Source organism: Tachyglossus aculeatus, chromosome 11, assembly GCF_015852505.1.
Source record: "Tachyglossus aculeatus isolate mTacAcu1 chromosome 11, mTacAcu1.pri, whole genome shotgun sequence".
Classification (NCBI taxonomy): Eukaryota; Metazoa; Chordata; class Mammalia; order Monotremata; family Tachyglossidae; genus Tachyglossus; species Tachyglossus aculeatus.
Genome location: NC_052076.1, coordinates 1,441,395 through 1,454,641, shown reverse-complemented (window position 1 = coordinate 1,454,641; position 13,247 = coordinate 1,441,395). Strand labels below are relative to the sequence as shown.

At 58.5% G+C, this 13,247-nt stretch overlaps 1 protein-coding gene across 4 annotated transcripts in view; it reads right to left on the bottom strand.

The window, feature by feature from the left end:
• Positions 1–13,247, bottom strand: part of OGDH (oxoglutarate dehydrogenase) — a 32,645-nt gene that overhangs the window by 13,955 nt on the left and 5,443 nt on the right. For 3 of the 4 annotated variants that reach the window (XM_038753406.1, XM_038753409.1, XM_038753408.1), the window contains exons 2-3: positions 9,249–9,501; positions 288–476 (exon numbers count right to left, since the gene is read on the bottom strand). In XM_038753406.1, the coding sequence (XP_038609334.1) occupies positions 288–476; positions 9,249–9,479 (420 nt within the window). In that variant the 5' untranslated portion in view covers positions 9,480–9,501. The remainder of the gene's footprint in view (positions 1–287; positions 477–9,248; positions 9,502–13,247) is intronic. The other variant, XM_038753407.1, reaches the window with a different exon arrangement.

Genomic DNA, 13,247 nt, shown 5'->3' with positions numbered 1-13,247 from the left:
GAAGTCCCCGGGCCAGGGACCACGGGGGGACGGCTCCCAGCTAATCGACTGGGCTGAAGACTACTTGAGGGGAGGGACAAAGGCGGACACAGGTGCTCCCCGACTTGGGCAAAAGAAACAGCGCCTCAGGCATCGTCTGGGGGTCTGGAGTTGAGTAAAGGAGCATTTACAAAGGTCAGCGCACAACCCCCACCCCCCCCCAGACAAGCAAGATAAAATTCAGATCAGCTCCACCTCGCCCGTAGTCCCCCCCCAGCCCCAGCCCGCCCGGAGGCCTCGGCTCTTACCTGATAGGCCCGGATGAGCGACTGCACAGCCAGGTGGTCCTCCACCAGTTTATCCACGTTGGGCTGGGCCTGGACCAGGGCCTGAGCCTGGCCCAGCACGGACATGGCGCTGCTCAGGGGAGGGGGGCTTTGGTAGGCTGTACCCGGGGGGGCTCCGGCATTGGCATTGCGAAAAAATATGTCCCAGGACTGAGAGCAAGCACAGGGATGGGAAGGAGAGTTAGTGGCCGGCTCAGACCAGGGAGATCAGGCGGGGGTGTCGGGGCACCCATTACTCCCCCGCCACAGAGCTGCCACTTGAGTGGCAGAGTGGAAACCAGCCTCTTGCCTCGGAGGTCCAATCCAACAGCCCCCGCCCAGTCCGGCCCACACCCATCTGTCTCCTTCAGGCGCTTAGCACTTACTACTTTTCTGGTTCCCGCGCCCAGCAGCTCCTGGATTTTACCAGTTCCTACCACTCGCCCAGTTCCCTTCTCCAGCAGCTCCTGGATCTCTCCTGTTGCTGCCTCTTTCCCGATCCCCATCCCCAGCAGTTCGTGGATTTCTCCCCAGACCCCGGGGTCAGGGGAGAAGCGCCGACACAGCGCCGCAGGCCACCGCTCCCTGGTCCAGATGTGACTCGTGGCTTTGGACGGGACAGGGACGAGCTGGCATCGGTCCCTGCTTCTGCTAGCTAACCAGCCAGTCAGGGGCAACAGGCGGGTCAGCCTAACAACGGCTGGGGGCTCTTCTGGATGTGGAGGCAGACGAGGGACTATATCAGCTTGTAAGACATTTTGATGGTAAGCTTTCCGAGGGCAGGGCTCCAACTACTGTACTCTGCCAAGAGCTCGGTACGCTGTCCCGCTCACCACAGGTGCTCAGTCAGCACTACTGACTGACCGGGGCGAGATGGGTGAAGGAGGGAAGACTGCTGATACGAAGAGCGTTTGGACTTGGGCTCTGTCCCTGACCTGATCTCTCTTCTCGGGTCCACAGAGTCCATCCTGGAGCAGGAAGCCCTATTTGCGATCAGATAAGGATCTAGACAAAATGCCTAAGAAAGCGTCTTACTTATCCTCCTGACTTATGGGCCCCAGCCCGGCTCTGCTGGCCGTCCACTGAGGTCGCTTGATTTTTGAGTCTCCTAGCTGCAGATGTTTCCGTGTCTGTTCCCCACAAGACTGGGGGAAGTTATTCCGAACTTCCCGAGCACACGGTACAGTGCACCGTGTCACAAGGGCGCTCAGTAAATGCTACTGCTTCTGCTACTACCAAAAGATGGATTACTGTTCGGGGAAGAAGCACCCTCAGAGGTGGGCCAGAGTGCCAAACATTGATTTTAATGTTTGTCTCTCCCTGTAGACTTGTAAGCTCCTTGTGGGCAGGGCTCATATCTACCAATTCTATTATAAATGGTACTTTCCCAAGGTCTTAGCCCAGCGCTCTGCACATGGTTAAGCGCTCGACAAACCCCATCGACTGATTGATTGAAAGCTGTTACTCTGAGGCCCCAGGGGTCAGGTGGCATACTCCAGCCCAGCTGGATGAAGGGTCCTGGAGTGGAGGGAGGGAGGGGAGGTGTTGGCTCACTGCACCTCCCGGGAAGATGACCAAGAGCCTTTTGTCCAGTTACTGATGAGGGCTGTCCGAGGGGGCACACGTAGCCCGGCCGCCTCCTCGGGTCTGGTTCCCGGGCCGCGAGAGGCCCAGCTGACCCCTCTTCTCATATCACCGTCCCCGCCGCCCGGGCCAGCTCCACTCCTCATTCCCGCCACTCCCCTCCAGGCCGGGCTCTTAGCCGAGCCAAGATCTGGAACTAGTTTTGCCCTCGCAAAACCATATTGGGCGTGGTGGGCTTCCCCTAGTCCTGGCTTGGTAGCCGCTCATCCGACTCTGTGCCCGCTTAGCCCACCTCGTTCCGCTCCTTGCTGCCTCCCTCTCCCGGAAAGTCAAACGGGGCACGACCGGCTGCAGCTCAGACCGGCGCCCCCGAAATCGGGGCCAGTGAGTCTCCCATTCCGCCCGGCTCAGGCCCCAGTCCTCTGCTCTTTTCACTTGGCCCACGCTCTCAGGCTGCTTGGTGCAGTGCTCTGCATACAGTACGTGCTCAGTAAATACAACTGACGATTGAATGACTGCTCGACTGCTTCCTGGGCTTCAGTTCCCACTGGGCAACCCCCTGCCCCGCCCTGCCCATCCGGATGACTGGCCAACTCCTCTCGCCTTCCTGGCCCCCTCTGGAAACACCCCTCCTCCCCAGGGACCCCCGGCAGTCCCCGATTGGCTTTTCCCTGAATTCTGCGCTCCAGGTTCCACCAAGGCTTCACATTAGTACAGTGCTCTGCACACAGTAAGCGCTCACTAAGTACAACTGAATGAATGAATGGGGGACCAGACATCTTGCTCAGCTAGCTATGGCTCCAACGGGGGCCTTTTTTTTTTTTAAATGACATTTGTTAAGCACTTACCATGTGCCAGGCGCTGTTCTACACACTGGGGTGGATACAAAGTAATCAGGTTGGACACGGTCACTGTCCCACCTGGGGCTCACAGTCTTAATCCCCACTTTACAGATGAGGGAACTGAGGCCCAGAGAAGTTAAGTGACTTGCCCAAGGTCACACAACGGACAAGCGGCAGAGCCGGGATTGGAACCAGGTCCTTCTAACTTCCAGGCCTGTGCTCTATTCCCTGTGCCACACTGCTTCTCTGCTGCTCCCACCTCTTTGTTAGCCCACTTCGATTAGAGGGGCCCCGAGCCCCACACCACTAGACAAGACCAAGGTTGGCCCCGGCTCTCTGGTCACCACCGCTCCCCCCGAGAGGTCAGGCAGCCTCAGGGCTATTTTCAGCTTCCCTGGTCCACCCGGGCTCCCAGGCAGGTGGAAAAAAGGGCCAAATTTAGAAAGCGATCACATGGGTGGGTGTCGGCTGGGACTGCCCTAAAGGGTTCTGGGACAGGCCAACCTGACCGGCTAGGACAGCTAGCAAGCTTCAGCCGAAGGCCGGGGTCGGTGGGCGATCTCCACTGACCAAGAGCCAAGAGGCCCTTCCAAGGGCAGGGGCAAGCTGGGACAGGCATCTGGCAAGTGAAGTCCACAAGTGCCAGATCCAGACGTGTCAGGGAGCTGTGGCAGAGTCAGGCCCATCAGCCCAGAAAGGGGCAACGGTCCCCAGGAACGGGGCAGAGGGCCGTCCCCGCCCCACTCCCCACCAGCGCAATTCCTAAAGAGGTCCCGGTACCAGGCTGGAGCCTCCATTTCCTGTCCCCTTGTCCTTGGCAAGGAGCTGCAGGGCAGCCTGAGTGGTTGGGCTGGCAGAAGTAGGGAACTCTAAGGAGAAGGAGGAGGAGGAAGAGGGAGTGCCTGGGTGGGTCTCCACCTGTCCCAGAGCTAGATGCCACCCAGCTGCTGAGGTGGCACTGGCCTAGCAGGGTCCTAGGTGAGCTAGAGGGGTACCTGAGATTCCCACAGGGGCTGAATGGAATGTCCCGCCGTGCGAGGAAGAGCCCAGACAGCTCCTGCTCGGTGAGTGCCAACACACGGCCAGGCCCTGGGCCCCGTCCCAGTGACAACAGGTCTCCCATCATCCAGCTCCACAGAGAAGCTCGGAGTGGGGGCCGGACCACGCAGGTCCCCCCCTAGGATTATAGTAATAGCAATAACAATGGCACTTGTTCAGTGCTCACTATATGCCAAGCACTGTACTAGCAACTGGGGTAGATTCAAGAACTTCAGGTTGGACACAATCCCTGTCCTACTTGGGGTTTAAAGTCTAAGCAGAAGGGTGTACGATTTAATCCCCATTTTACAGACGAGGAAATTGTGGCACAAAGAAGTGACTTTCTAAAGGTCACGCAGCAGACAAGTGGCGGAGACAGGTCCTCTGACACCCACGCCCCGTGCTCTTTCCACAAGGCCACGCCGCTTCTAGTTTAGATTTACTGCAACTAGATTAAAATGCAGGGAGCTGCTCTCTCTCACTGCCTACATCCTCCTCTTCTTCCTCAGTCCAAACTCACTACAAGGTGCAACCCCACCCAGAAAAATCAACCACCGGCCAGGGGAGCAAATGATCGACAGACAGAAAGAGAGACAGAGAGAGAAGCAAAAAGAGAAACGGAGAGAGGCAGAGAAGCTGGTATGGGAGCTTGCGGGGAAGAGGGGGATGGCAGCCTTGCTCCCATGGCAACGTCGGGCCTGGCGGGCACGAAGGTTCACGGCTCCCGGTCCCAACCTTTCCCCTAAAGAGTTGCCCCGGCGTTGGGTGAGCAGCCGGGGGGAGGAGCGGTTAGGCGAGCCGACCAATGCTGAGGCCACTCGTGGGGGGCGGGGAGGGGGGCTGCCCCACACCCAGCCCCCGCCGGTGAGGAATGACCAGAATAGCCCGGACGCATGGCACGGTCAAACAGAGAGAGAGCGAAGTGGGTGGGGTCGGGTTCCCCTTAAGCAGCCTGACCCGGCAGCCAAAAATCCAGGGAGGCGGTGGAGGTGGCAGCTGGGAGAAGCGGAAGGACAATTCAGCCCTGGAGATAAGGGAGGGCGTCTCACCTCGGCTCCGCCTGTGGAACTCCAATGCCAATGCCAAATGGCGAGGACTTGGCTTTGGCTTCTAGGTAGCCAGAGTGAAAGGAGGCATCCCCTCCACACCACCCCTGGGCTATGTCTCGGGGCACCCCAACTGCCGCCACGCCCGGTCCTCAGCTGCTGCCGCCACCCTCTTCTCTGGCAGCCCCCAAATCAGGCCCCCTGACTTCCAGCCTGGCAGTTTTGCCACTAGGCCAAGCTGCCACCCTGCCCGCCACAAAGGGTCTCCCCCTGTCCCTGCCAGAGTGGGACAGCTCTGCTTTCAGAGACCAGGGGTGGTGGGGAGAGTCGTTGGGCCTGGGAGACCACAGCCAGGTCACCGTCTGCTAGGAAAGGCCCCTCTGCTGCCACTTAACCACAGGACAGCTTTTGGGGTGCGGGGCGCGGGGCAGCTTGGCCTAGTGGAAAGTATGTAGGACTGGAAGTCGGGGGCCTGGCCACTTGCCTGTTGCATGGCCTTGGACAAGTCACTTCACTTCTCGGGAGCTCAGTTTCCTCCTCTGTAAAATGGAGATTGAATCCCTGTTCTCTCTCCCTCCTAAGACTGTGAGCCCCGTGGGGGGTTGGGGCTGGGTCCCATCGGATTGTGTTCTATCGGTCACAGAGCTTAGCTCACAGTAAGCGCTTAACAAATGCCCCTAGGATGACGATGGTTATTATCGCTATTATTAGAGGGTTGGCAGGGGATCCGCTGGAGGCACAGCAGCGACTGTCCCTAACTCACGTGGACCAAAACCCTACATACTAGGAACCGTCCCCTAGCTGGTCGCTTTCCACTTCTCATTCAGCGACCGTGGAGATAGACGGAGATGGAATTAGAGACTCGCAACAGTCCAAAATCACTACAAATCCTAGAATGCCGCGGGGCCAACATCGGGCCTGCACTGCCTTGGCTCTGGCCTGGATATGGAGACCCAAGGGAGAAGAAGCTTGGCTTAGTAGATACAGCCCGGACCTGGGTTCTAATTCAGGCTCCTCCAAATGTCTGCCGGGTGACCTTGGGCAATTCTCTAAACTTCTCTGGGCTTCTGTTACCTCATCTGTGAAATGGGGATTAAGACCGTGAGCCGTCTGTGGGACACGGACTGTGTCCAACCCGATTACTTTACATCTACACCGGTGCTGAGAACAGTGCGAGGCAACACAGTAAACCCTTAACAAATGCCGCTAAATAAAAATTTAAAAAAAAGAAAGAAAAGAAAGGGAGGAAAGTGGGAAAGTGCGTGTAGGGGGTGCATGCGTGGCAGGGGAAGAGCGACTACTGTAGCCACGGCAGTCCCAGTTTGGATCTGCTGGCATAATAATAATAATGATGGCATTTGTTAAGCGCTTACTATGTGCAGAGCACTGTTCTAAGCACTGGGGAGGATACACGGTGATCAGGTTGTCCCAAGTGGGGCTCACAGTCTTAATCCCCATTTTACAGATGAGGGAACTGGGCCCGGCCTTGGTGCCTATAGGCGGGGCAGAGGAGGGGCTGGAGCCCGGACCTCCTGCAAGGCTGCCACCTGACCAGCTGGCCCTGCGGCCACTGCTCTTCCCAACTTCGGAGCCCTCCTGGGATTACATCTCCTCCAGGAGGCATTCCCAGATTAATCTCCCATCAGCTCAGGAGCCAACGGCCTGGTGCGCTCGCAACGGCTCGGAACACTTCCGTTCATCTTTCGCACGCCCAATTGCATAAACACCAATTTGTGGCCATTTCCCCTTTTCTCCTTCCTCCTGACTGAAAATGATTTCAATACCTCATTTTTCGCGGCACTTAAGGACTTTCTTTGTGCTAACTACTGTAAAAGATCACCATGTTCAGAGGTCAGCGGTTCAAATCCCGGCTCTGCCACTTGTCAGCTGTGTGACTTTGGGCAAGTCACTTCACTGGGCCTCCGTTACCTCCTCTGTAAAATGGGGATTAAGACTGTGAGCCCCACTTGGGGCAACCTGGTCACCTTGTAAATTCCCCAGCGCTTAGAACAGAGCTTTGCACATAGTAAGCGCTTAGTAAGTGCCATCATTATTATTATTATGATGATGTTGGATGGACACAGTCCCTGTCCCACATGGGGCTCCCAGTCTAAGTAGGTGGGAGGCCCAGAGAACTTAAGTGACTTACCCAAGATCACACAGCAGACAAGTGGACAGAGCCAGAATCAGAACACGGGTCCTGACTCTCAGGCCTGGGCTCTTTCCACTAGGCCATGCCTATTCTCTTGCTGGATGGGAAGCTGCTTGAGGTCAGGGTGTGTCTACCAACTCCACTGGCCTCTCCTCAGCGCTCAACGTACAGTCTACAGTAAGCTGCCCGGTGAGGGGAAGGAGCCTGACTATAATTACTGTACTCTGCACACAGTAGGCTTTCGGGAAATACTACTGATTGACTGATTGACTGGACCAGCCCACTCGGCTTCCTGGACGGAGAGAGTTTGAGAGATCAAGCCCCCGAGGGACTACAGACGGCGTGGCTGAGGTGGCGGCCGGCCGGGAAGCGCCCTGTGAATCCCTCCCGGTCCGCTGGGAGATCAGGATCCCGTCTGGTGACCGCTTGGCTCCCCGAGACACTCGATGTTCGAGTCACCTCTCGTCCCCTTCCCCTCCCTGGGCCCCAGGCCCCCTGGCTGCACTCGGATCCCCACCGAGTCCCACCCCCATCCCCTGCAGGGGGGCTCCAAGAAGGGGTGCTGCTCCGCTCACTGGCCACGACCCCGACCCCATTTTAGGATCCTCCCAGGAAAACCCAGCATCGAGGGCGGAGCTCCTCCCGTATAAACCTTTTCCTGGCTGCCCACCCGGTGGAAAGGTGCAGCTCGGCTGCCGGCCAGCTCCAGTGTGGGAGCTCCACACTGAGCTGCCGCACGCCTGGAATGCCCTGACCCCGGGTACCTGTCACTGACTTGGTCCGAAGGAGAAACAGTTCTCCGCCCCAAGGATCCCAGAAAGGAGAAGTCTGCCGTTTCAGATTCCTTCCCCCCGGCAGCAGCTCCCTCCCCCTGGGTTGGCTCGGAGCAAGGGCCCGGTAGCCAGGTTTGAGTCCTGCCACTGCCCCTGGCCAGCTGTGTGACCTCGGCCAAGTCACCGAGTCTCTCTGGGCCTCAGTTTCTCCTTCGGTACAATGGGTCCAAGATCTCTGCTCACTCTCCCTCTGTGTGGGGCAGGGAATGGGCCCCAGTTGACTATGTGGACTCCACCCCAGACCTCAGGACCCAGCTGCTTTCCAAGGGCCATGGCCCAGTGGCAAAGTCCCCAGCCAAATACATTCACTTCCAAGTCACAGGCCCCATCCAGAGAGAGACAGACAGTCTCAATCTGAGGGCCAGCAAGGCCGGGCTCTGGGAAAGGACCGGCGGTGACCCCCAGGAGGCCTGGGGAGCTGGACACAAAGGAGAAGACCCACTTGGAGACCGGGTCCCCTGTGGCCTTCTCTGACCCGCTGCCCCAGCTCCAGCTGGCTCCCGGGGCTGGGAGCCCCCTGGGGCTGGGGCCAAGTGGGGTCGGCACATCAATCTTTTCCAGACTGTGAGCCCGTTGTTGGGTAGGGACCGTCTCTATATGTTGCCAACTTGGACTTCCCAAGCGCTTAGTACAGTGCTCTGCACACAGTAAGCGCCCAATAAATATGATCGAATGAATGAATGAATGAATCTGGAACCTTACTATGGGAGTGCCGGCCTCATGACCTCCCAAGGTGTCAAGGGGCAGTAACTGTCCCCCCGACTGATCTGCCAGGGAGCCAGAGACTGGCTGGCATGCAGAACGGATAACAGGGCACACTCCAGGGGAATGCCCGGCTCAGGGACCTGCTTCCCTGAGCCCCAGTTCCCAGGTCCAAGCCGCGTGCCACGAGATCATTTGCCAAACACAATTCCCCGGAATCAGAGCAGCGCTCCCACCTGCCAGGACGCCTGACCCTTAGCCTGCAGTGTCAACCTAGACAGTGCCAGCCCCCTCGAGGGGCCCCCTACACATAGGCTCTGAGGAGCAGGTGGCTGTGTATGTCCCCTTCTCCTGCCCCTCGAGATGCTGACAGGGCCTACGGGTGGCGAGCATCCCCTTCGGTCGGTCAGCTCATAAGAAGCCGTCCAGCCATGCGCCGCTCCGACCTGGGCCGTGCCAAAACGGGGACAGCCCGGAACGGTTACAAGCGGGTGCGCAGCCACCAGCCCCGAGGGACCCGAACCCCCCGACCCGACCCCCGGCCCACTCCGGCCCCGGGCAGGCCCTCGGCGGAGACGGAGTCTTGCAAAAGGCAGGGCCGCGTCTTCGTGTCCGGGTAGGATCCCAGCGGCCGCTCCTCCTGCCGTTCCAGCTCCCGGTTTGGTGAGCGGCGTCTCCCGGGCACAGACCTGACCCGGCACCGGGCATGGAGGGGAGAGGAGGCCCTCGGCGGGCCCGTTCCTTACCTTGTGGACACTCTTGGGGTTTTCCAACCAAGCATAGTACATTTCCTCCACATAGTTGGAACTAGTCCCGCTGAGAAAGGGCTCAGCAGCCCCAGGTGCGCTGTAGCACCTGATGTGGGGGAACGTCCTGGTGGCCGCTGTGGCCGTAAGCCGGCCGTGGGCCAGCGTCTGAACAGTCTGTGAGGTCGTCAGCGGCCTCAGCTTCGCGGCGCAGGTCCGGACGTGGAACATCTTGGCTCGTCCTGATGTTCTGCTGGACACACAGAGAGGGAAAGGCTTTAGACGTTCAGCAGAGGGGCAGGGGAGGGGGCGACCCCAACAGCCAAGGGAAGACCGTCGGTGGGGGAGGAGTGGGGCCGCGGCCACCAGGCTGGACTTGGTCCTGCTCCCCTCCCGCCCCTGCGGCGGGAACGGGGAGTCGGAAGGCCCAGCCACGACGCCCGGGTCACATCCGATCGCCTGTCTCAACCCCAGGTCTCAGCCCGGCCCTCTGGCACACAATCTGTGCCCACTCGATGCCAACCGAGCCAGAAGCGTGCCAGGGGCTGCAACGCTACCCACCCCAACCCGGAGCAGCCCGCCCGTCCGGCCGGTCCCTCTGCAGACAGCTCGGCCCGGTCTGAGGGGAAGGCCGGGGAGGGGCCCCGTTAGACGACGTCCCCCCAACCCCCGACCCACCTGGCAACGGCCGGAGGAAACGCTGACGGGGTGTGCTTGCATGAGTGTGACTGTGGGGGGGCGTGACCAGGCCGGGCCAGGCCAGCAGTGGGGACAGCTCAGCTTGGAAACATTTCTCATTATTCTCTTTCCATCCAGCAGGCCCTGGACGGGAACGAGCCCGTGCCGGGAAGCCATCAGGGCATTCCAGCGATGTTACTCAGCCCCAGCCCAGGGCAGGCTCACCCACTGGAGGCCATTTTCGGGGCATCTCCCCTCGGTTGCGTTAACCAAAACGCTGAGCCCAGGAGCATCCCAACTCCTCTCCCCCAAGGGCAGGGGCTGGGAGCCACAGAGAAAAGGGGCGGGGGCCGTCAGCTCTCCCTCGGCCGGAGACCAAGTGGCTCTGGGCGGCCCACGGGCTAGGGGACACCCTCTCGCTCAGCTCTGTGCCTAAGGGCAGAGAAGTAAGATCAACCAAAAGGGAAAACTCCCTAGAATAATACCCGGTCAAGAAAAAAAAATTGGGGGGCAGGAGGATGGGGGTAGTTAAAAGAAACAAAAACCACAGAGAGTCCTGGGAACATCAGAGGCCGTCCACACACAACTTAAAATGGCCACCTTTTTGAAGCCTGAAAAGCCGAAGACTACATGATTTTAAAATAATCATTTCTAGAAACAAAGGAGAAAAAACTTGCCTAAAGAAAAGGCCAACACTGCGAGCAAGGATTCAAAAGTCAGCCCCACCCCCCCGGCCCAACAAATCAACCAGTGCTATTTCCTGAGTATCCTCTGGATGCCCGCCGGCGGCCTGGCTCAAGGTGCTTGGGGGGGCCTGCCAGACATTTGGGAGGCGGCAGCTGGACGCTGGAAGGCTCCATCGTGCTCAACCACTGGGCTTCACCCGCATTGGGGCCCGGCCAGTTGGGGGAAAAGGACTCTCTGTGGAGCTGGACAACCCTGACTGGGGTCCAGGGACCCCGTCCAAGCTGGGCCGGGGGACACCCTGCCCATCCTCTCCGGAAGCCCCACGGGCCAGAACGCCCCGCCCCGTGGCAAAAGGATTCCTGGGGCCGCAGGGCCGGCGTAGACCCCACCACTAGACCAACCAGACGGTCGAGTTGGGCACTCCACACTGACCCCTCTTCACCTGCGGGATCGTGTCCGGTGGAGACCGAGGCCGGCAGAGTCATGGGGTCGGCCCACGGGGGCCTGAATGACTGAAATGTGGGACTGAAGAGGGGCAGAGGCGGGAAGGCCTAGCGGAAAGCCCACGGATCGGGGACTCAGGTGACTCTGGAACCTTGGGAGATTCACTTATATCCTTCCTCAGCTGTAAAATGGGGGTAAGCTCTCCCACCCTCTTAGCTCCCAGTGGGACCGAGAAGGTGTCTGATCTGATCAGCTTGTATCCGCCTCAGTTCTTAGCACAGTGCTTGGTATCCAGCAACACTCAGTTAATATGCTACCTAACTACACCCTAAAGACGGAACAGAATTCTAACAAATTCCAGCCCAGAGAGAGGGCCCAGATAACCCCAGCGGCTTTCTGGGACAGAGAGAGATGGCGGGGGGTCTCTGGTCCCAGGAAGAGAAACCCCACGGAAAGAGGCTCAATGATAACAATAGTTTAGTGTTTTTATTAAGTGTTTACTTTGTGCCAAGCACCATACCGAGCCCTCGGGGAGACGCAGTATGAGAATCCACTCTCTGTCCCAGTCCGCTCCCCGAAACCTCCCTTCTGGCCTGGCTCCTGCCCATCTGGCTAGGGTCGGACCCCGGCCCTCAGTCCTTCATACCACTCCCTGGATGCCCTGGCACATCTTGAAGCCGACCCTACTGCACCAGAGGCTGGGAGGACCCAGGGGACAGGGCTGGCCTCCGACTGGGCGATCTCCTCCCACGAGGCCCTAAGGTCATTCATTCATTCAATCGTATTTGTCGGGCACTTACTGTGTGCAGAGCACTGTACTAAGCGCTTGGGAAGTACAAGTTGGCAACATATAGAGACGGTCCCTATCCAACAGTGGGCTCACAGTCTAGAGGGGGGGACAGACAACAAAACAAAACATATTAACAAAATAAAATAAATAGAATAGTAAATATGTACAAGTAAAATAGAGTAATAAATCTGTACAAACATATATACAGGTGCTGTGGGGAGGGGAAGGAGGTAGGGCGGGGGGTTGGGGGGAGAGGAAGGAGGGGGCTCAGTCTGGGAAGGCCTCCTGGAGGAAGTGAGCTCTCAGTAGGGCTTTGAAGGGAGGAAGAGAGCTAGCTTGGCGGATGTGCGGAGGGAGGGCATTCCAGGCCAGGGGGAGGACGTGGGCTGGGGGTCAAAGGCGAGACAGGCGAGAACGAGGCACAGTGAGGTGGTTGGCGGCAGAGGAGCGGAGGATGCGGGCTGGGCCGCAGAAGGAAAGAAGGGAGGTGAGGTAGGAGGGGACGAGGTGATGGAGAACCTTGAAGTCGAGAGTGAGGAGTTTTTGCCTGATGCGTAGGTTGACTGGTAGCCACTGGAGATTTTTGAGGAGGGGAGTAACATGCCCAGAGCGTTTCTGCACAAAGACGATCCGGGCAGCAGCGTGAAGTATAGACTGAAGTGGGGAGAGACAGGAGGATGGGAGATCAGTGAGGAGGCTGATGCAGTAATCCAGTCGGGATAGGATGAGAGATTGAACCAGCAGGGTAGCGGTTTGGATGGAGAGGAAAGGGCGGATCTTGGCGATGTTGCGGAGGTGAGACCGGCAGGTTTTGGTGACAGATTGGATGTGAGGGGTGAACGAGAGATTCGAGGATGACACCAAGGTTGCGGGCTTGTGAGACGCGAAGGATGGTAGTGCTGTCAACAGTGATGGGAAAGTCAGGGACAGGGCAGGGTTTGGGAGGGAAGATAAGGAGTTCAGTCCTGGACATACTGAGTTTTAGATGGCAGGCAGACATCCAGATGGTGATGTCTTGAAGGCAGGAGGAGACATGAGCCTGAAGGGAAGGAGAGAGAGCAGGGGCAGAGATGTAGATTTGGGTGTCACCAGCGTAGAGAGGATAGCTGAAGCCATGGGAGTGAATGAGTTCACCAAGGGAGTGAGTATAGATAGAGAACAGAAGGGGACCAAGAACTGACCCTTGAGGAATCCCTACAGTAAGGGGATGGGAGGGGGAGGAGGAGCCCGCAAAAGAGACTGAGAATGAACGGCCAGAGAGATAAGAGGAGAACCAGGAGAGGACAGAGCCTGTGAAGCCATGGTTGGATAGCGTGTTGAGGAGAAGGGGGTGGTACACAGTGTCGAAGGCAGCTGAGAGGTCGAGGAGGATTAGGACAGAGTAGGAGCCGTTGGATTTG